General features: G+C 50.7%; 1 protein-coding gene across 1 annotated transcript; it reads right to left on the bottom strand.

The window, feature by feature from the left end:
• Positions 1 to 654: 654 nt before the first annotated feature.
• CHRNB4 (cholinergic receptor nicotinic beta 4 subunit) lies at positions 655 to 19,950 on the bottom strand. The gene is made up of 6 exons (XM_082386994.1): positions 19,786 to 19,950; positions 15,329 to 15,477; positions 8,096 to 8,140; positions 7,883 to 7,992; positions 6,130 to 7,117; positions 655 to 2,746 (listed from the first exon to the last, which is right to left on the bottom strand). Exons 1-6 carry the CDS (start codon positions 19,838 to 19,840, stop codon positions 2,606 to 2,608), a joined length of 1,488 nt encoding a protein of 495 aa, XP_082243120.1. The 5' UTR covers positions 19,841 to 19,950; the 3' UTR covers positions 655 to 2,605.
• Positions 19,951 to 21,085: the final 1,135 nt, after the last annotated feature.

The raw sequence follows: 21,085 nt of genomic DNA, 5'->3' as shown, positions 1-21,085 counted from the left end.
TTCACAAAGCTGCTTACTCTCTGACTCCATATGAATTACCCTTTGCACCTGGCATTTCTTCTCCCCCTACACTCCCTTGTAGCACTCTTCATTTGGGACAGAAGGTCACACGGGTGGATAACTTCAGGGGCACCAGACCCGGTTGTTGAGTGACCTGATGACAGCTTTGGCCATGAATTTGCAGAACGAAAGAAATGCAAGACCTTCATTACTTTGAGCTTTATCACCTACCCCAGACCATGAGCCCCAGGCTATATAACCTTTCCCTATTCCCCAGGGAAGGGGGCACAGCTCTTGAGGCACTAGCCTGCTGTGTTACCCCCTTTGCCAGGCAAAGATTAAAGCCATTTTTCTTGTTTCTCGAAAACTCTGTCTCCATATTTCTTTTTGGCATCGGTGCACAGAGAGCCAAGATTTTGGTATCACTAGCCATTAGGGAAAGCAAATTAAAACCAGGGTGATATACCACTTAACAGCCACTGGGATGGCTAAAATAAAAAAGTACCGTCAATACCAAGTGCAGATGAGGAAACAGAGCAACTGGATCTCTCATACTTTGCTGGTGGGAATGCAAAACAGTATGGCTGCTCCAGAAAACAGTTCTACAGTTTCATACTGTATGTTAAAAGTTAAAAGTTTAAACTAAGTTTAAAAGTTTAAACATACTCTCCCCATATAACCCAGCAATCACATTCCTGAGTATTTAACTAGAAAAATGAAAAGTTTTGTTCACACAAAATCCTATATGTGAAATGTTTATAGTAACACTATTGATAATTGCCCCAAACTGGTAACAACCTAAATGTGCTTCAACAGCCATATGATGGATGCAAAAGAACAAACTATTGTTACAATCTTCAACTTGGATGAATCTCAAAGGCATTATGCTGAGTGAAAGAAGCCACTCTCCAGTGGTTCCATACTAACGTTGGTGCATGCAGGATCTTTAATTGTGGCCCGTGGGATCTAGTTCCCTGACCAGGGATCGAACCTGGGCCCCCTGCATTGTGAACATGGAGTCCTAACCGCTGGACCACCAGGGAAGTCCTCATTAGAGGTTATTTTTTTTTTTTATAAATTTATTTATTTATTTATTTATATTTGGCTGTGTTGGGTCTTCATTGCTGCATGTGGGCTTTCTCTAGTTGCGGTGAGCGGGGTCTACTCTTCATTGTGGTGCACGGGCGTCTCATTGCAGTGGCTTCTCTTGTTGTGGAGCACGGGCTCTAGGCGGGTGGGCTTCAGTAATTGTGGCAAGCGGGCTCAGTAGTTGTGGCTCACGGGCTTAGTTGCTCTGCGGCATGTGGGATCTTCCCAGACCAGGGCTTGAACCCATGTCCCCTGCATTGGCAGGCGGATTCTTAACCACTGCGCCACCAGGGAAGTCCCTAGAGGTTATTCTTGAAGAGACTAAACTATAGTGATGGAGAAAATCTCAGTGGTTGCAGGGGGTGGGGGTGGGGTTAGGGGTGGAGGGACACGTGACCATAAAGGAGTAGCAGGTGGGAGCTGTTTTGGGTGATGAGTGACTCCTACATCCTGATTACATGAATCTATACATGTGTTAAAATTAATAGAACAGTACCTAAAAAGTCAGTTTTATTGTATAATAATTTTTAAAGTAGATTTTTTGAAAAGTCCTCCTCCATCGCACAAATATTTTGAGTGCTTACGATGTGCCAGGCACCGTGCAAAAGACAGCAGAACATGACCAGGGCCGCGGAGCATGGAGGAGAGGGCCATTCCTTTCAGGTGGGGAACCAGGGAAAGCTGCTGAGGGGAGCGGGCATCTGAGATTGAAGGAGGAATAGGAGTCATGTCTTCATTCAGCAAACATTTATTGAGCACCTACTATGGGCCGAGATCTGTCCTAGACCCTGAGGATACTGCAGCGAACACGAAGGGCCAGGTCCCTGCTCTCACGGAGCTCACACTCTAGCGGGTGAGAGCCTCGGGTACCGAGGGCTGCTGGAGGAAGGTGTCGGGGTAACGTGGCTGTGGGGAGAATGCTTTGGAATGAGTGACTAGGGAAGGCCCCTGGGGGAGGTGACATTGGACAAATGATGGATTGGAGCAGAGCCCTGAATGATACAGCCGTGGGAAGAGCTTACGAGATATCTGGGGAAGAAGGTTTGGGTAGAATGTACAGCAAATGCAGAGGCTCTAAGCTGGGAAGATCTTGAAGCATGTGAGGGACTAAAAGAAGGCCAGTGAACCTAGTGGGCAAGGAGGAGTGGAGGGAGATGGAGTGAGAGGGAAGCCGGCATGCAGACCAGATGCCTGGCATACTGTGGGTGCCACCGTTACACGCATCTTTATCCCCAGTGCCTGCTGCAGGGAAGGAAGCCAGGCCGGAATTAAGGCGTCCAAAGACCCTCCTGCAGCGGGTTTCCTGGGGTTCCTCCAAGGCCTTCAGAGAGGACGGTCCAGGCCCCCCCATCTTTGCCCCTCCCATGGCCATGGCTGTTTGATGGGGCTGATGGCTGACAGACTCATTTATTTAGGGCCTCATCAGCCGTGACCCAGAAGGAAGCAGCAGACTGTCCGTCTGGCCACTCACATCATCTCACCCCACATCCTGGGGGCCTCAGACACGCGGGGCAGCCTAGGGCCCTTCAGAAGGTGTGTGGGTCTGGAAGAGGGGAGGTAGGAAGAGCCCCACGGTGCCGAGCACACACACAACCACGAACACCCACAGGAACAGCCGGTCCACCACCATGGCCACGTACTTCCAGTCCTCAATGACCTGTGGGCAGACAGAGGGGCCGGTTACAGGCGCCGAGCGCGGAGGTCCTCCCTGCTTTCCCTCCTCCCCCGAGCTGGGGCCTCACTATCTGGCCAGGGACCCCGTAGGCCACTTAGAACATGGAGTGGTAAGTTCTGAGTCTGAGGCTGGTCTTTCGGCTGGGTACCTGTGTGCCTCTCGGGTCCTCAATCCACCCCTACCCGCCCTGCATGGCATCAGGGAGCCACTGGGAACCAGGCTGTTTGGGAAGGTTAGGAATGGAAGGGGTTATTAACGCCACATGTGTGATTCGAAACCAAACTGGATTATAAATAAGGGGAATGAGACCTGAGGATCACAAGGCCCCTGCTCTCATTTTCAGCCCCAAGCCCCCTGCCTGAGCTGGCTTCACCCAAAGGAAGACTTGAGGTGCACCTAGCTGAGAGGGGGTTGGGCAATGGGACCTGCAGGACACCTGGAAATCCTGTTTAATTTGTTGTCTGCTAGTTCCTGTAATTAAGACCCAGCCTCCTTCCACATCATCTGGGTTTCTCTCCACCTCCTTCCCCGCCCCCCCATCTTCTCAGGCCCAGGTGTGGGGTATAGGATTGGCAGAAACATGGCTAGCCTCCTGAGGTGCCACCACCGATGCGCCTGCCTCCTTGGCCTGGGGGAGATGCCCCCAGAGAGACCCAGCATTCTGGTCTCCCTTCCCCTCACCCGCTTTCACAGCCCAGCCTGTCTGGATCCTTCTGCATGCGTACTTGCCCTGGTGGAGAGCGGCTGGATCAGCAGAGCTCAGCAGAGGCTCTGGAGCTGGAAATTCGGGCAGCAATGGGCAAGCTGATGTCAGTGACCCAATTTGTCAGAGCCCTGGTCAGTGGTGTGCATCTCCCCTCCAGGGTAATCCCTGCTCAACCAGCCCCACACCCCCAGCCAAACACAGCAGCTGTCTGTTTCCTAGATGCAGCAGGCACCGCCCACTTTCCACAAGGCACTCTTGGGTTTCTTTGTGACAGCCCTAATTGCAAACAACTGTGTGTGTGTGTGTGTGTGTGTGTGTGTGTCTGTGTGTGTGTGCCTTTTCCCCTCTTTTTATATTTTTGTGCTATTTATAGTGACCAGTTAATCACCAGGGAGGGTGAAAGTGCTGCAGATGAGAAACAGCCCAGGCTGGCATAGGGGCGGGCATGCTCTGGAAGGGAAGAAAGCCTCTTCTCTCCAGCTAGACCTGAGAAAGTCGATCAACCAATAAGGCCCCCATGTGTCAGTTCAGGGCAAGGCACTGCGAAGGGCAAGGAATGTTAATGACATCAGAAAGATCTGAGTATGGAGCTTGGCTCTGCTCTGTGCCAGCTGTGTGACCTTGGGCAAGTTAATGAGCCTCTCTGGGCCTAGCTTTTTCTATTGTAGAATCGGGATTCGAGTAAATGACACTTCACAGGTTCCTGGCAGAATTAGCAGTAACGTATGTCACGTCCTGGTAGAGTGCCTGATGTGTGGTTGGAGCTCAATGAACACGGGCAAATATAGTAACTGTGGGCCCTGCCTGGCTCCTTCCCACAAAATGCTTTTAATTAATTGAGTTAGAAAGAGGCGGAGGCCTGTGTCTAGGGGGTGGTGAGACCTTTAGAAGAGAGAGCTCAGGATGCGGGTGGCTCAGCCAGGGCTGCAGGAGACCAGTTTCTCAACCTGCATATGCACAGGAACCAGCAGGGATCTGGTGAAAAATGCAGCTCCTGGACCACCTGCCACAGAGATCCCAGCTCAGTCAGAACAGGTAGCCCCAAAGCTGTATTTTGAAAAGTTGCCCAAGTGGTTCCTAATTAGCCAGGAGGGCCCCAGTCTGTATATTAATATTTGGGAGTCAATGAATTAGATGATGCTGAACTACTGAATGGTTCTGAACTAAAGCAAGCATAATTAAATTAATTTTTTAGAAAGTGAAATCTGATAATCCTATAGAGCTGTGCTTCTCAAACTGGACTGAGCCTAGGAATCCCCTGGGGATCTGGTGAACATGTAGCTGCTGAGCCAGCAGGTCTGGGGTGGGGCCTGAGATGCAGCATTTCTAAACAGCTCCCAGGTGAGACCAGTGCTGCTGGTCCAAGGACCACACTCTGAGGACAAGGGTGTGGAAGAACTTGTGTCCTATATTCCGCTTGTTAGCAATTCTTTCTTGTTTTCACAGTGTAATTTTGGAGCTTTTCCACCCTGCTCTTTTCTCTTGGCACTAAATAATGGAATCCCCGTGCCTTCCCTTGAGAATGTGGCCAGTGAAAAGGAATCACAGAAAGGTAAGAACAAGGTGATGCCCTCTTTTTTGCATGCAGCTGCGTGTTGTGGCATAAAAACCTGTTCAAAGAATCTGATCTGATAAGGTGTTAAAATGCGAACATTCCCAAGACTCTGAAACTTGTTCTCCAACCCAGTCTGGAAATGTGTGTGAAAATTTCTAACCGTACCATCACGTTCTGTGTTTAGTTATAAAATTGTCCTTTGAAGCATTAACTTGTTCAGAGGAGTCGGTCAAGACACCTAAACTCTAGAACTCACGGCTTTGTCCTGTGAAAGTAAACTTAACCTCTTTTTAGAAATCTGTAATTGTCCTTGATAATTTATTATCCTGGTAGTAATAATATATAAATGGATGGTTCTATACTCCTAAGAGTTATAAATGTTTGTATGGCTTCTTGGCAAGCCTGACAAGGATGGGAGCATATGCCCTTGGTGCCCTGGCCCACCTGTGTCCCTAAAGGCTGCAGAATCATTTTCCAGCCCACGACAGCCTTCCACTTTCTGCCTGCTTCTCCTCTCTTCTCTGCCCCAGGGCTTTCTCCAGCACCAAAACTGCTTGCTCCACAACCAGCTGGCAAAACCAGGAGGTGCAGGGGAGTTAATGCCCCCAAGGTTACTAGAGCCTTGGGGATGGGAGCTAATGGGCAAATACCCTCCTCCCTCCTGGGGGATGATTCTGAGGCTTGTCTTGCTTCCATGCTTCCAGCTTCCAAGAGGCTCTCTGACTGGACTAGCCCCCAGAGCCCGTGGCAGTATCCTGCTCACTGATACCGACATTGGCTTTCCTCCTTTCCCTGTCTCACTTTCTCCACTTCCTCACTGTGCTTCCTGGGATCACTTCTCAAAAAAACTCCCTCTGCCCAGGTCCTTATATCAGGCTCTGCTTTTGGGGAACCCACAACAAACAAAAAAGGATCCCTGGTACTTCCTTCCTATCCCTCGATGCACGAAACTAGAATAAAACTCATTTCAGTCTTGGATTCCTTATTCAAACAAAGAGTTTGAGAACCCTTGTCTCATGAATTAACTTCAGGAAATGGGAAACTGACTATTTTATCCCAGCCTCTTCCATTGGGCAGGTGTTGGGAGCTGGGCTAGCAACTTACACTCTGGTCCTGATCGTCACTCTTCATGTGCTGGGCAATGAAGCTAACACCCTCTAAAGCCTCCTGCACATCCTGCTTGAACCTCCCAGAAGACCTCAGCCGGAAATCCCTGGGGATACCCGCTGAGTCAGAGCCGGCTGGAGACTTGGGAGCTGCAGAGGCAGGGTTCACAAAGTACATGGAGTTCCCGTAGAGGTTGGAGGAGCTGGCGGGGCCCATGGCCAAGGCGGTGGTGGTGGCCTTGGACTTGGTCAGGTGAGCCTGGCTGGGCTGGGGGGCCCTGGAGGGGCTGCTGTCAGGGCGCTTCATGAAAAGGAAAGTGGGCAGCTTGTGTAGGAAGCAGCGCTTGACCCAGGGCGCCATGGTGTGCGTGCTGGGTGAGCGGTGGTGCACGTTGAGCACACAGACGCTGGTGACGATGGAGAAGGTAACCAGCACCATGGTGAACATGAGGTATTTGCCGATGAGCGGCACGTCGAGGGAGGTGGGCGGCACGATCTTGGAGATGAGCAGCAGGAAGACGGTGAGTGCCAGAAGCACAGAGATGCACAGCGTCATCTTCTCGCCACAGTCGGAGGGCAGGTAGAAGACGAGGATGGCCAGGGAGGTGATGAGCACGCAGGGGATGATGAGGTTGATGGTGTAGAAGAGCGGCTTGCGCTTGATGATGAAGTCGTAAGTCACGTCCACGTAGCTGGGGTCCTGCGGGTTCACCGTCCTTCGCCCAGGGAGGGCAACTATGTCCCATTCACCACTGGGGGTGAAGTCATCCATGCTGGCCGTGGGCGACTTGAGGACCATGTCGATCTCCGTGTGGTCGTAGGTCCAAGAACGGAACTTGAGGGTGCAGTTCTGCTGGTCAAAGGGGAAGTGCTTCACCTCGATCTTGCAGGCACTCTTGTAGATGGCAGGGGGCAGCCACATGATGCTGCCATTGGAGCGGACCACCACATTGGTATAGAGAGACACCTCGTAGGTACCGTCGGCACTGGGGGTGGGGGCAGGGCATGGAGGAGAATATCATGAAATCCATAGATGACGCCTGGCTGTTCTTAGAACTTGCCAAAGAGCCCTGCAGGATTATTTCTCACTAATCACTCTTCCAAACCCCCATGCCCTCACTGGAAAGGCCTGCTTTACTTGGCAACTGCCTGGCGGCGAGAGCCCTGCCATGAAACAGCTTGAAGGCTTTACATATATTAGCTCATTTAAGCCTCACAACAGTCCAATGAAGTAGATATTATTATCATCCCCATTTTACAGATGGGAAAAACAAGGCTCAGAGAAGTTGTCCTCTTCAAGGTCAGAAAACTAGTAAGCAGTACAGCTAAGATTTGAAGTCAGGTCTTTCTGTCTTTAGACCACCTACTCCTAATCATTTCTTGCTTCTGCTGGTACCACTACGACCTGGGAAGTCTCTTTATCCCCCTCCACCTACCTGAGATATTTATGCATATCAAGTCAGTGCTACCAACACCCAACACTGACAAAGCAACCGAAGGTCAGAAAGAGGACAGTATGGAGGACAGAAAGAGCACTGGACTTGGGGTCAGGATGGTGGCCCTGGTCCCAGCTGTGCCTGAGTGAGTCACAAGGCCCTCCCCATCTCTGGCCTCCAATTCCCCATCTGTAACTGAGGGTGCTGGCTCTGCTCATCTCTAATTCCTCCTGCAGCCTGACAGCTTGGAAGTCTGGGTGAAGCACAGGACTGGAGGCCTGGCCCTCACCACCTTGGCCAACCCTGCCACTTAACTTGTTGTAAAGCACGATGTCAGGCAGCCAGATGCGCTTTGCAGGAATCCTCAGGATGTTCACACCCTCATAGCGGGAGCTGTTCCAGGCCAGGCGGTAGTCTGTCCATTCCTGAGCAGACAGGCAAGGCCCCGTCACTTGTAGGTCCCTCGCCGCCAAGGGGCAGCCCTGGAGAAAACGCCTCCTTGGGCTGGGGACCCTGCAGGGCACTTACCTGTTTCAGCCAGACATTGGTGGTCATGATCTGTTCTCGCTCATTCTGGGGAGGGAAATGAGGTTATCAGTTCACCTGTCAGGAGGTGATAGACCCCACTTTATCAAGCAAAAGTCTCTGAGCTCCAGGGCCACGTGACCAACCACCAACTTAACATCCTTGGAGGGCTTAGACGTAGTTCACACCCAACGTGCCTGAGACAAACCTCATGATCTTCACCCAGACCTGGGCCTCCACTGGCATTGCCGTCTCAGTGACTGGCACCCCCCAGCCATACAATTCCGCAAGCCAGAAACCTGGCAGTTGTCCCTGATCCCTTGCTCTCTGATCCATCAGTAAGTCCTGTAGATTGTACCTCCTACACGAGTCTCAAATTTGTCTGCTTCTCCGCATCTCTTCTGCCACCATCATCTGTTGCCTAGACTATTGCAGTAGCCTCCCAACTGGCCTTCCTGCTCTGCCTTGGCCTGCCTTTAGTCTGTTCTCTATAGAGCAACATGGGTAATCCTTTTAAAATCTCAGCTCCTCAGACTACGTCTCTCTGCTGAAACCCTCCACTCCCCTCCCATCTCATCTAAAGTGAAAGCCAAAGTTCTGCCCAGGGCCTACAAGGCCATCCATGATCTGCCCCCCTCCCCCACCTCCATCCCTATTAGCTCTAGTACCTCTTATCTCAACACTTTCCTGTTTGCTCATCCCACTTCAGCTATACGTGTCTCTTTGCTTCTGCCTTTGCACGTTATTCCCTCTTCCTGGAAATCCACACAGCTGACTTCCTCACTTTCTTCAGGTCTTCCCTGACCTTTCTATATAAAATAGCACCCCGTTCCCCTCTCTCCCTGCTTCATTTTTCTTCTTTTTTTAAATTAATTTTAATTAATTAATTTTTTGGCTGCGTTGGGTCTTCATTGCTGTGCACAGGCTTTCTCTAGTTGTGGCGAGCGGGGGCTACTCTTTGTTGCAGTGTGCGGGCTTCTCATTGTGGTGGCTTCTCTTTGTTGCAGAGCACAGGCTCTAGGCATGCGGGCTGCAGTAGTTGTGGCTCGCGGGCTCTAGAGCGCAGGCTCAGTAGTTGTGGCACACGGGCTTAGTCGCTCCGCGGCATGTGGGATCTTCCCGGACCAGGGCTCGAACCCGTGTCCTCTGCATTGGCAGGCAGATTCTTAACCACTGCGTCACCCCTGCTTCATTTTTCTTTATAGCTCTTATCACCACTGGCCACCTCTATTTGTGTATTATATGCCACCTCCTACTAGCATCTAAGGGTATCTGGGATGTATCAGATATGCAGTAAATATTTTCTGAAGAATATAAGAATCCTACCACAATAATCCAGGCCACCATAATCCATCTCTCACCTGAACCACTGCAAGACCCTCCCAACTGGTCTATGACCACTCTGCACACATACCCCATACAGACACACATCTATTCTTCCTCTGCAGCCAGAAGAAACTTCCAAAGTTCCTGCCATTTCCCCCTTAATCCTATTTTTACTTAGGTCACTTCTGTGGCTTCCTTCACATATAAAATTAAAATCCAACTCCTTCACAGGGTCTGCAAGGTCCTGCCAACTTTCCCAGCTTCATATTACCTTTATTCTGTGCCCTTCCCCCGACATCCACCCCCACCCTGGCCTTCTTTAGTTCTCCGAATGTGTCTTGTGCTCTCAGTCTGTACCAATTTCCCTGCCTCCTCTTCACCAAGATAACTTCCAGCATCTTGATATCAGCTTGGTAGTCACTTCCTCTAGGAACCTTTCCTGAATCCTCAACTAGGTAAGCATATCAGTAGAAAAAGTTTCAGTTGCCAGTAACAGAGAGCCAGAGTAACACTGCCTTAAATAAGTTTATTTCTCTCTTGCAACAGTTTGGACGTACAGGCATACCTCGTTTTATTGTGCTTCACAGATACTGCATTTTTTCCAAATTAAAGTTTTGTGGCAACTCTGTGTGGAGCGTCTGTTGGCACCATTTTTCCAATAGCATTTGCTTACTTTGTGTCTCTGTGTCACATTTTGGTAATTTTTGCAATATTTTAAACTTTTTCATTATTACTGTATTTGTTACAGTGATCTGTGATCAGTATCTTTGATGTTACTACTGCAAAACATTACAACTCACTGAAGGCTCAGATGATGGTTAGCATTTTTTAGCAATAAAGTATTTTAAAATTAAGTTATGTACGTTATTTTTTAGACATAATGCTATTACACACTTAATAGACTACAGCATAGTGTAAACATAACTTTTATATGCACTGGGAAACCAAAAAAATCATGTGACTTGCTTTATGGTGATATTCACTGTGTTGCGGTGGTCTGAAACCAAACCTGCAGTATCTCTGAGGTATACCTGTAATATGGTGGCTTTGCTCTGCAAAGTCCTTAGGGACCCAGGTTCCTTCCAGATTTCTTCTCTACCACACCTAGAGTGTGGCTCTCCTCTGCATGGTCCACAATGACTGCTGCAGCTCCAGTCATTACACCCACATTCCAGACTGTTGAGGGGTAGATGGGAAGAGGAGAGAGAGGATGCATGCCAATTGTCTCCCCCCCACCCCAAATGTCTTGTTTTAATTAGAGTATTTAGGCCATTTACATTCAGTGTAGTTACTGATAAATTTGGGTTTAAACCTACCATCTATCTGTTTTCTGTTTATTCCCTTTCTCTCTTTTCTTGCCTTATTTTGGATTAACGATTTTATTATCCATTTCTCCCGATATTAATGTGACTCTTCTTTAGGTAGTTACTCTGGAGTCTGCAATATGCATATACTTGACTTTTTAGCATCTAATATAAATTAATTCTTTAATCACTTCCAGAACAAGGCAAGAACTTTAGAACATTTCAATTTCATCTACCCCCTCCTTACTTTTGGGTTATTGTCATGTACCTAATTCTACATATAATTAAAACCTTGCAAGATATTTTTTTCAGTTTTTTTTATGCTGTCAATATCAATTCAAATTCACCCATATATTTACCCTTTCTGTTGTGCTTCATTCTTTCCTACATTTCTATATTTCCATCTGGGATCATTTTCCGTATTGGGTCTTCTTGTATTAAATTCTCTCTCTCTCTCTCTCTCCTGAAAACATCTTTATTTCACCTTCTTAATTTTTTTAAAATTTATTTATTTATTTATTTATTTGTGGCCGTGTTGGGTCTTCGTCACTGTACGCAGGCTTTCTCTAGTTGCAGTGAGTGGGGGCTACTCTTCGTTGTGGTGTGAGGGCTTCTCATTGTCGTGGCTTCTCTGTTGCAGAGCACAGGCTCTAGGCACGCAGGCTTCAGTAGTTGTGGCACGTGGGCTCAGTAGTTGTGGCTTGCGGGCTCTAGAGCTCAGGCTCAGTAGTTGTGGCCCACAGGCTTAGCTGCTCCGCGGCATGTGGGATCTTCCCGGGCCAGAGCTCAAACCCACGTCCCTTGCACTGGCAGGCAGATTCTTAACCACTGTGCCACCAGGGAAGCCCTCACCTTCATTTTTAATTATATTTTTACTGGTGGTATATTTCTAAGTTTGCAGTTTTTTCTTACAGCACTTAAAAAATGTCATTCAATTTTCTTGTCTCCCTTTTCAGCTGTTAGTTTTATTGTTGCTTCTGACTTTTGTTTCCCCTGACTGCTTTTAAGATTTTCTTTGTCTTTGGTTGTCAGGAGTTTGAGTATGATGTACCTGAGTATGATTTTCTTTGTATTTACCTCTCATAGGGTTCCTAGAGCCTCTTGCATGTGTAGCTTAATGTCTTTAGTCAGTTTTGGAAAATTCTCAGTCAGTATCACTTCAACCTTTGCTTCTTATTTTTATTCCCATTCTTTCTGGAACTCCAAATACACGTTAGACCTGACATTTTTATCCTGTATCATATTATCTTCTTTTCTGTATTTTCCTTTCTTTTTTCTATAATTTGTCTAGATATTTTCAATTGACCTCTCTTCCTGTTCCTTAACTTTCTCTTCTGCTACGACCAATCTGCTATTAAACCCATCTAATAAATTTTAAATTCTCCATCATTATAAGTTTCTTGAACATATTAATGCATCGCATTTTCTTTTTAAGAATGTTTATTTATTTTGTTTATTTTTAATAGTGGTAAAATACACATAACAAATTTTACCATCTTAACGGCAGTTATTTAAAAGTCTATGTCTGAAGATGCCAATATTTGAATCATCTGTGTGTCTGTTTCTCTTCTTTTCTCTCTTGGTTTTTTCTTATTTAGTCTTGTCTTATTGCCTGCCTAGTAAGTTTTTATCTGACTTTATCTGCCTCCAGGGACGACTGACTTTGGCTTTATGGCAGGCAGTTAGAGGAGGGACAGATCACCTTCATCTAGTCTGTGACTGAGCTGGTTCAAAGCAGGTTTTAGTTTTTATGAGGGCTGGTCTGTTCTTGATTCATTTTGACTCCCAGCGATGCTCCTTGCAAGGTCCTCACCAAGGCCCCATCTCCTTAGGGGGGCTCCAATTCCAATTTGTGTCATCCTAGCCCTGTAAGAGTGCCAAGCATTCAGCTAGGCTTCCCAGCCTCTTAGCCACCACTCTGTACTCAGCTCCCTTGGCTCTATACTGTTTACCAATCATCAAATGACAGGAAAAGCACCAGAAGCTATCAGGGTCACCTCCTGGATCCTGGTCCTTCAAGTCCTGGCTAAGCTCTCTAAGACCTTCAAACAGATTTGGGGGAGGACAGGCATTTTTGTCCGCCTTTTCTAATTGTTCTTGTGGAAAAGTTAATCTGCAACAAGATACTCTGTCATTACAGAAAGTTGAAAACCTTCAGCTGTCTTAAAAAATAATTTTTTTAAAGTTGAGGTACAATTTACATACAGTGAAGGTGAGGTACAATTTACATACAGTGAAATGCACAGATCTTAAGGGTACAGTTTGATCAGTTTTAACAATGCATTATCCAGGTAACCTACCTCCTTTCAAGGTATAGAACATTTCTACCACCCAGAAAATTCTCTCCTTCTTTAGTCCGGTGCCTCAGTCCCCTTTACTCCCCCAGCAGCTGCCTTCCCAAAGGCAGTCCTGGCCTTCCCGAAGAGCTGCTTCTGAAGGCTTGCTGGCCTTACACAGCACAAACTCCCTGCCTGCTCCCTAGAAACTTCCATCTTTAAACTGGTTATGCCCATAACCCTCCCTCCTTGAAAACCAAACCCTGAAGTACAAAAGGAAAAATAACCCCCCAAACCTCATATTTGTTCTGTGCACAGCTTTCAGGATTATGACAGCTCACAGTGCTACACTCATAGGCATGGGGCTGGAGGCTGTGTGCCCTCCTCCTTCTGGTAACTTCTGTTATCCCACAGGGACCACAGAGCAGATCTGGCAGGGGCAGCCTTAGCCTGGAAGTGTGGCTAGAGCTGCCTTCCTGTTCCCCCTCACCAGGGCAGCAGCTGCAAGGCAGCAGGTGCAAGGCCGCAGCTGGGCTCACTCCATTAAGCAAAAAGCCTTTGGCTGGACAGTAACACTCAGACACCAGCCTGGGAGCGGCCTGGCCGGAAGCACTTATTCCTTCCAGTTGGCCTGCGGAGGGGAGAGGGACAGAGAGCACAGGCTTTTCACCCCTCCCCCATTCTTGGGCTGTGCTTCGTCCCAGGGGAGGAAGCCAGCCATAAATCTGGCCAAAGCCTTCGTGAGGGCTATAGGTTGGAGGGGCTGGGTTTGTGAGGGCTGAGTGTGCTAGAGAGAGAGGGTGGCAGTAAGAACGCAGCCACCAGACCAGAGGAGGTTCAGCCGCGTTGGTTGGCTCCCCAAGGCTCAGGAGGAGAGGCACGGTGGATTTCCAGTGCCCTGGCAAGGTCTTGGGAAAAGGAGTGGCCAGTCAGTGTGCAGAGCTGGGAGTCAGGCAATTTGGGATCTACTTCTGGCATCGCCAGAACTCCTGGACAAGGTCCTAGGTTGTTCATCTGATCTTTTTCCATATGCATAAATTAAGGAATTTGCCTAAACTTTGAGACCCCTGACTCGACCTCTAAGTCATGATTCTTTCATTCCAAAAATGCTGTCTGTGCCTTTGCACGTGCTCTTCTCTTTGCTAGGGATGTCCTGCCCACTTTGTGCACTCTAGTTTCCCAGTTTGGAGTCACCTGCCAATCCATATCCCAGAACCAGTTAAAATGCTTTGGCTTCAAGCATAGCTGGAACACAACAAAACATCCAACTACGAGTGGCTAAAACAATAAGGACATCTGTTATATCACATAACAAGAGAGCAGGCCAATCATTTCAGTGTTGGTTAATGCAGTAATTCAATGATGTCAGGATTCTAGGTTGTTGACAGTGATGTTAGGACTCTGTGAGTCTCTTGTTTTTCCCCCACAATCATAAGATGGACGCCATGGTTCCAAATATAAAACCTTCACATGACAATGTCTATGGCAGGAAATGGCAAATCTTTTCTTGGGTCCCTTTTTGAGTGTGAGGAAAACTTTCCCAGAGACCCCCACCCCTACATCCCAATGCCAGGGCTACAGCTCTTGCCTAAGCCTTAACTGATTATTGGCTGGAGGAATAGAATTACCATGGTTAGCTACGACTTAACAATACGTGGCAAGGAGGCCGGAGAAGGGCCCATGAAGTTCATGAGTATTCAATATCAAGTCATAGTTTTATTAACAAAGAAGTTGTGAGGCAGGAATGTCCACTGGGTAGGCAGCCAATGGGCCTGCCATAGACAAGGTGGGCCTCCAACATGGCCATAAGCTTCTCCTCCTTCTACCCTATCATCTCCCCCAGTCTGCTCAACAGATGACCTCACATACCCCCTACCTACTGCGGGGAGATAGGAACTAGGGTACAGAAACCAATGGGTACAGAGGCCCAGGTGTAGGGACAAGACCAGAGGCAGCTGCTGCATTGGTCTAGCCGACTGAGGGTCTGGATAAATGAGGGTGGTCACTGCAGGTATGGAAATGAAGAATGGATTACAGAGTGCAAAAGTAGGGTTGTCAGGGCTTGATGTGTGGATGTGAGGCCTGGTAGGGAGTGCTGAGGAAGGCTGAGGCACTAGGGAGCTCCCCTTCTCCCCTCTGCTATCTCTGAGTTGGGAGTGCCTGAGGGAACCATGGCTCATCGTTAACCTTCTCTGTGGCCCTTTCCACACCCCCACGCACAGGTTTGGAACCCCGCCCCTGGAAGCAGCTCTGAGGGGAGCGTTCATATGAGGAGCATGTAGCATACTGTGACCAGCTGTGGGGAAGGCACAGCTGCCCCCTGTACCTACCACACTGATGAGCTGGGCCAGGGAGAGCTGCAGCTGGATGGAGATGAGCTCTGAGGAACTGGTGGCTGGGCGGATCAGGTTGTTGTAGCGGGTTTTGTTCAGGAGGTCATCCATGAGCTTCTCCTCCGCGTTGGCCACGCGGCAGTCCCCTGGGAAAACACATAGTCATATCTGCTGGGTCCTCATCCAGCTGATGGCAGTGAAAGGGAGAGCTGCGAGGGCCAGAGAGCACAGGTCCCCTCGGGGCCAGCTGGAGCAGCTAAGGTGCTGGCAGGCCTGCCTCTCCTTGGAGACTTCAAATTAGGTCTATCCAAGACAGAGCTCAGCTCTCTCCTCCCACGCCCTACATCTTCCTCCTCCTGTTCCCTCTAGCAATGAATGGCACCCCACGCTCTAGACATCTAGTCCAAAACCTGGGCATATATTTTGACCCCTCCCTTGGTTCATCCAAGTGGCCACCCAGTTCTATTCTACTTTCCAAATCTCTCAGTCTGTCCTCCCCTCTCCATCCCTCCTGGTCCTGGCTCACCACCCTGCCCCAGGCTCTTCCAGTAGCCTCCTTGCTGGTCTCCCCACCCCCACTCTGCCCCTGCCATCATGTCCCATTCAGTGCCAGAGTGGTCTTCCTACAGCTACTGAGCCAGAGCCCATCCCTGCCCGTAACCTCTCAGAGCTGTAGGCAGAGTTCAAATCCAAACGTTTCGGTTTGGCATCTAAAGCCCCTGGCACCAGCATTTCTTCCTCAACCTGATCTCTTCTTAACTCTCCACCTCTACGCCGAGGTACTGTATATTTTGGCCATATATACTGCTTTCCTTTCCCCATGTGGCCTTCATTGTCTCACTTCTAAATCTTCAAGCACACTCCTTCTTCTGCCAGGACGGCCCCCAGGCGACCAGCCATCAAATATCTGAGAGTCTTTCTTGTGCCAGGCACTGTGTTATGCGCTGGGGGTAACAGCCAGCAAAAACCCTGGCTCCTGCCCTCAGAGAGCTTCCCGTGTAGTGGAGGAGAGATATTCTTCAAACGTGGGTTTGTGTGCAGAGCTGGGGAGATGGTGGTGCTTTCACTAAAAGAGAAAAGGCCTGGGCTAGGGGGAGTTTCCTGGGTTCAGTCTTGGCCCTACAGGGTGCAGGGTGCACCTTGAGACACCAAATGGAGGGGTCCAGCTGGCAGTTGGCTCCTGGTCTGGAGCTTAAAGGAGAGGTCTGGGCTCAGAACCATACCTGCGAGCCAGCAAACGCAGCCTCCTGCAGGGAGCCTGACCTGGCCGGGAGCCCCACTGAGCTCCCACAGCCCCAGATCTGCCCCTTTTCACAGCCCAGATCTCTTGCCATGTGGTGTTTGGGTCTTTGTCCCATCTCCCTCACACGTCTGGGAGTGAAGGGAAGGTTCAGGAACTCGATCTCGATCTCGAGCTCGTTCACTCGTGACTTCAGGTAAGGGCAGTTTGGGGAGGGGCCTGGGAAAGAGGGAGCCTCAGAGGAAGGTCAAGGACACCTGAGCAGGAGACCCCAGGAACAGGGGAAGAGATGCGGGTGTGCAGAGGAAACAGTGTCGGGGCAGGCAAGAAAGTGGGAAAAGGATAAGGGAATACGGGAGGCTGAGGAGGTGGGGTTGGGTCTGCCAGCTCACCAGGCCCAGGACTGGGGTTACATCCTCCACTGAGGGGCCAGTTCACTCTGTCTTACCAAATCCCACCCTCTGGATGCGGCCACAGGGCCCAGAGTGTGAATTGCCTGACAGAGCAAGTCTGAGGTGGACTCCTGGGTGGGTGCTGGGCTGGACACGAGGCCACGGGGGGCAGCCACCGCCCTGCCTGCTCCCTGCACTTTCCAACCCATTGCCCATCTGGAGCAAATGCAGTATTTAGTGCCTGTGAAAGATGCTCCCAGGGCACCTGCTGCCCACTCTCCCTCCCCCAACCTGCCCCAGGCTGTCCAGAGGGGGTCCTGCGGATGCTTGGCCTACATTCTGAGCCCTGCCTCTCATACCCTGGACCCCCTCCCAGAGGCCAGCTGCTTGAATGCCCTGGAAGCCAGTCTGTAGCCCCAGGTTATAGCTGGGTCTCTCCCATAGACCCTCTTTATTATATATATTTGAGTTGACCCATCATGTCAGCAGCGTATGACTTGCCCAAGTCCATCAGGCATGTCTGGGACAGCTCGGGTCAGAATCTGAGGCTCATGGCCCCCAGCCCTGCAGTGCTGGGGGAGGCTGGATCCCACATCTCTGCAGCCCCAGGAGGCTGGTGTACCTAGGTACCTGAGAGGCATGGGCTGCTCTGCAGGCTGTGGGGGCTTGTGTTCCAGCTCCAAGCCCACCTGGGATGCTCAGGTTGCTCACCTTTGGGCCTGTCCTGCCTCTCAGTCGTTCAGCTGGCCCCCAGGGACCCTTGCCCATCTTGAGGACCAGCTGTGGGATCCAGAGAAAGAGGTTCTGAAAACCTTAGACCATTTAGCCCACTCTCTATTTCTTATCTGGGGAAACTGAGACCAAAGAGGGTGAGGAACTTACTCAAGGAGTCCCAGCAAGTCAGAGGCAGAGCCAGTTAGAGGCCCTCCCCTAACCCCTGTGCCTTCTTTCACGCCCTTGCTAACTTCCCCGTAAGGAGCCTGTCCCTGCAGAAGCCATGTTGGTGTCCAGAGCCAAGTGTGTACTCATGCCTGTGCCTGTGTTTGTACTTGTATACGTGCATGGGGGGCAGAGGGGTTTCCAAACTATATTTGTTTAGGCTTTTCAATCTGCTGCTTTATGCCTATGAGGCCTGCTGGGTTCAAAAGACAAGGAACAGGCCTCTCACCCCCAGATGACAGGGGTGGCCCAGAATAGGTGGAATCTTCTGGGGCACAGTTGGGGGTCACCTCCCAGCCCTGGGGCCAGCACAGTTATACAAAGAGGCCACCACTAGGGGTCAGTCATGACCCAGTGATTCTGAGAAGGAGTGGGCCCGCCCTGCCTCTGTCCAGGGCCTTGCCTTCCTTGGCCTTCTCTGGAAAAACTGCTCCCCACCAGTAACGGGTTAACAGTCTGAGAGGAAGCCATGGCTGGAATTCTAAAACGTGTGAGTGTGTGTACAGTCTGAAAAAGCAGAGCTAATGGTAAAAATCCATATTGGTAAGATGGAAAGGCAATACCTATTGGTTTGGAATACAAACCACAGAAAGTAAAGGGTCAGTGGAATCTTGGCAAGTGGGCACCTGAAAGGCAGAGTGATTTTCATTTGGGGATGTTTGTCCTTAACTGAGGAAGGGAACAAGAGATTTGTATTTATTAAAAGGCAGCTATGGATTTTTTTCAAAAAGTTGAGGTTTTTACGTTTTACAAAAAGCTCATAATATATTATCAGTAGCTTCTCCAATCATGTGCAAGAATCACTTGGATGCTTGTATAAATGCAGATCCCCAGGCTCCATTTCCTGAGATTCTGGTCCTGTGAGCCTAGGATAGGGCCCCGGGGATGTGTAGTGGGTGTTTCTGATGCAGGTGGCCCCAGAACCATACTTAAGAAACACTGCAACTGACTCACATCTGAGTCCCTAAGTATGTAGTCAAGGCATATCATCCCCATAGAACAGATAGGGAAACTGAGGCCCAGAGAGGGTCACTGAGCAAGTGGTGACAGATCCAGGATGCACACATGGAGTGCAGACACCATCTTTGGTGAGATCTCCGCTTCCCTATAGGAACTTCATATGTCCCCCTACCCCTTACCTCCAACACCCCTGGTGGTGTGTGTCTGTCCAAGGAAGATATAGCCCTGGTCCTCTAGGCTGACTAGGGCTTGGAGGACAAGCTTGGGCTGGAGGGTAGGAGCTGAAAGAGTCCTTGGAACTCAGCTGGGGAGACTGAGGCCGGGAGCAGACAATCCTCACCCGTATCTGGACTCTGCCTGGGAAGGGCTGACTGGATTTCCCTTCCGGGTGTCTGCAGGTTCCTGAGGGGCAGGCTGCACTTCACCAGCCCCGCACTCAGCCAAGCTGGCTGTCCCGGCCGGCCAACCCCTAGGAGTGGGTGACCAGAGGCAGAGGTGCCATAAAAGTGTGTTTTCTAAGAGATCCACCCCCAAACACACTTGGGCTGGCGAGTTGGGTAGCCCCCCCCTCCCCAGGCTAAGTTTCCCTATCTACAGTAGCGCTGGGATTGAGCAGAGCTGCCTGTCGAGCGGGTACCACTCAGCCCCGCTACCCAGCCCAAAGGCGCTCCATATGGAGGGTGGCCCTGGCGGCCGCGCAGAGGACAGGCGGTCCCCACCCCAAACGTCGCAGACCCACTCATCCTGACCCGCCCCTGCTGCCGTGAGTGGGCTTAGCCCCGCCCACGCCCCCATTCGTCCCGGACAATCTCGGGCCACTCCCCTGGGTGCTGGACACCCTCCCTTCCCTCCCACCTGTGGCAAGTCCAGCCGGGCTCTGGCCGACCCAGGCGTCCCTCCCTCCTTCCCCGAAGAGAACTCACCTCGCCCGCAAAGGGCAACCAGGGAGAAAAGGAGCAAGGGGAGCGCGCTTCTCATGACGGGCGGGGGCTGGAGAGGCAACCTAGGCGAGTTCAGCGGTCGGACCACCCGGGCACCGGCGGCCGCGGGCAGGCGAATGAGAGCCGGTGCCCACGGCCTCGGAGGTTTGAAGTGGACGGCGAGCACTAAGACCCCGCGGAGAGCCCAGCCAAACCCCGCTGGGGGGCAGCAGCTGTGAGCTACGCCCACAAGGGGATGGGGCGGGGCCGGCACCATCCGGGCTGGACCGGCTCTTTTCGGCCAACCGCCTAGGGTCGTCTCCCAGGGGCTGTCCTCTGCGCTTCCCGACCTCGTCCGGCCTCCAACTTTCCTTGAAGGGAGTCCGGCGGGACAGTGCATGCACCCTTTGTACAGTTGGGGAGACTGAGGCAGACGCTGGCTCTGGATCCTCTACTGTTGGGGAAAGTGGTTGTACTCCAGCCGGGAGGTCCCTGGGCTTTGCCTGCCGTCAGGACTCAGGAGGTCTTTCAGAAAAAGATCTCAAGTCTATGCTCATGGGCTTTGCTGAAAAAAAGGAGCACTGCAGGGAGTGGGGAGTAAGCCAGCTGGAGTGGGGCGCAGCTATCTGCAGACATTGGGGAAAGGGCGCTTAGGAAAAGCGTGTGGAATTTGGGAGGGTGAAATAGCTCAGGGTCCCCTTACCTAGATTGGGTGACTGGGGAAGGGACAGGATGGAGCCGGAGTGGGCTGGCTGTGTCCTCGCCCTTGAGCCTTACACCCTGTGCTGACCACAGGCAGCTCTGGTGACTCAAGGGAGCAAGCACCCCCTCCTCCAGCCAGGTGGTCCTGGGTAAGTGTTGGAATCAGTATCATTCCCTTGGGAGCTGGGGGACCTCACAGGATAGGCATCAGCGCCAGGGCAGCCCTACTTTTGGACCTGGCCAGTAGTGGTGCCTCAATCCAGGATCCAAAAGAGCCTTTGGCATATTCCTGTAGCCCATGGCACTTCTCCCTCTCACTCCAGCTCCCCACCCACCCCCTCCCCTGTCTGGGTCCCAACAGGCAAACCTAACAACTGGGACTTCCCTGGTGGCGCAGTGGTTAAGAATTCGCCTGCCAATGCAGGGGACATGGGTTCGAGCCCTGGTCTGGGACGATCCCACATGCCGCGGAGTAACAGACCCGTGCGCCACAACTACTGAGCCTGCGCTGTAGAGCCCATGAGCCACAACTACTGAAGCCTGCGTACCCTAGAGCCCACACGCTGCAACTACTGAGCCCGTGTGCTGCAACTACTGATGC

Source organism: Balaenoptera borealis (genome assembly GCF_965194805.1).
Source record: "Balaenoptera borealis genome assembly, chromosome: 3".
Classification (NCBI taxonomy): Eukaryota; Metazoa; Chordata; class Mammalia; order Artiodactyla; family Balaenopteridae; genus Balaenoptera; species Balaenoptera borealis.
This window is presented reverse-complemented; position numbering and strand designations above follow the sequence as displayed.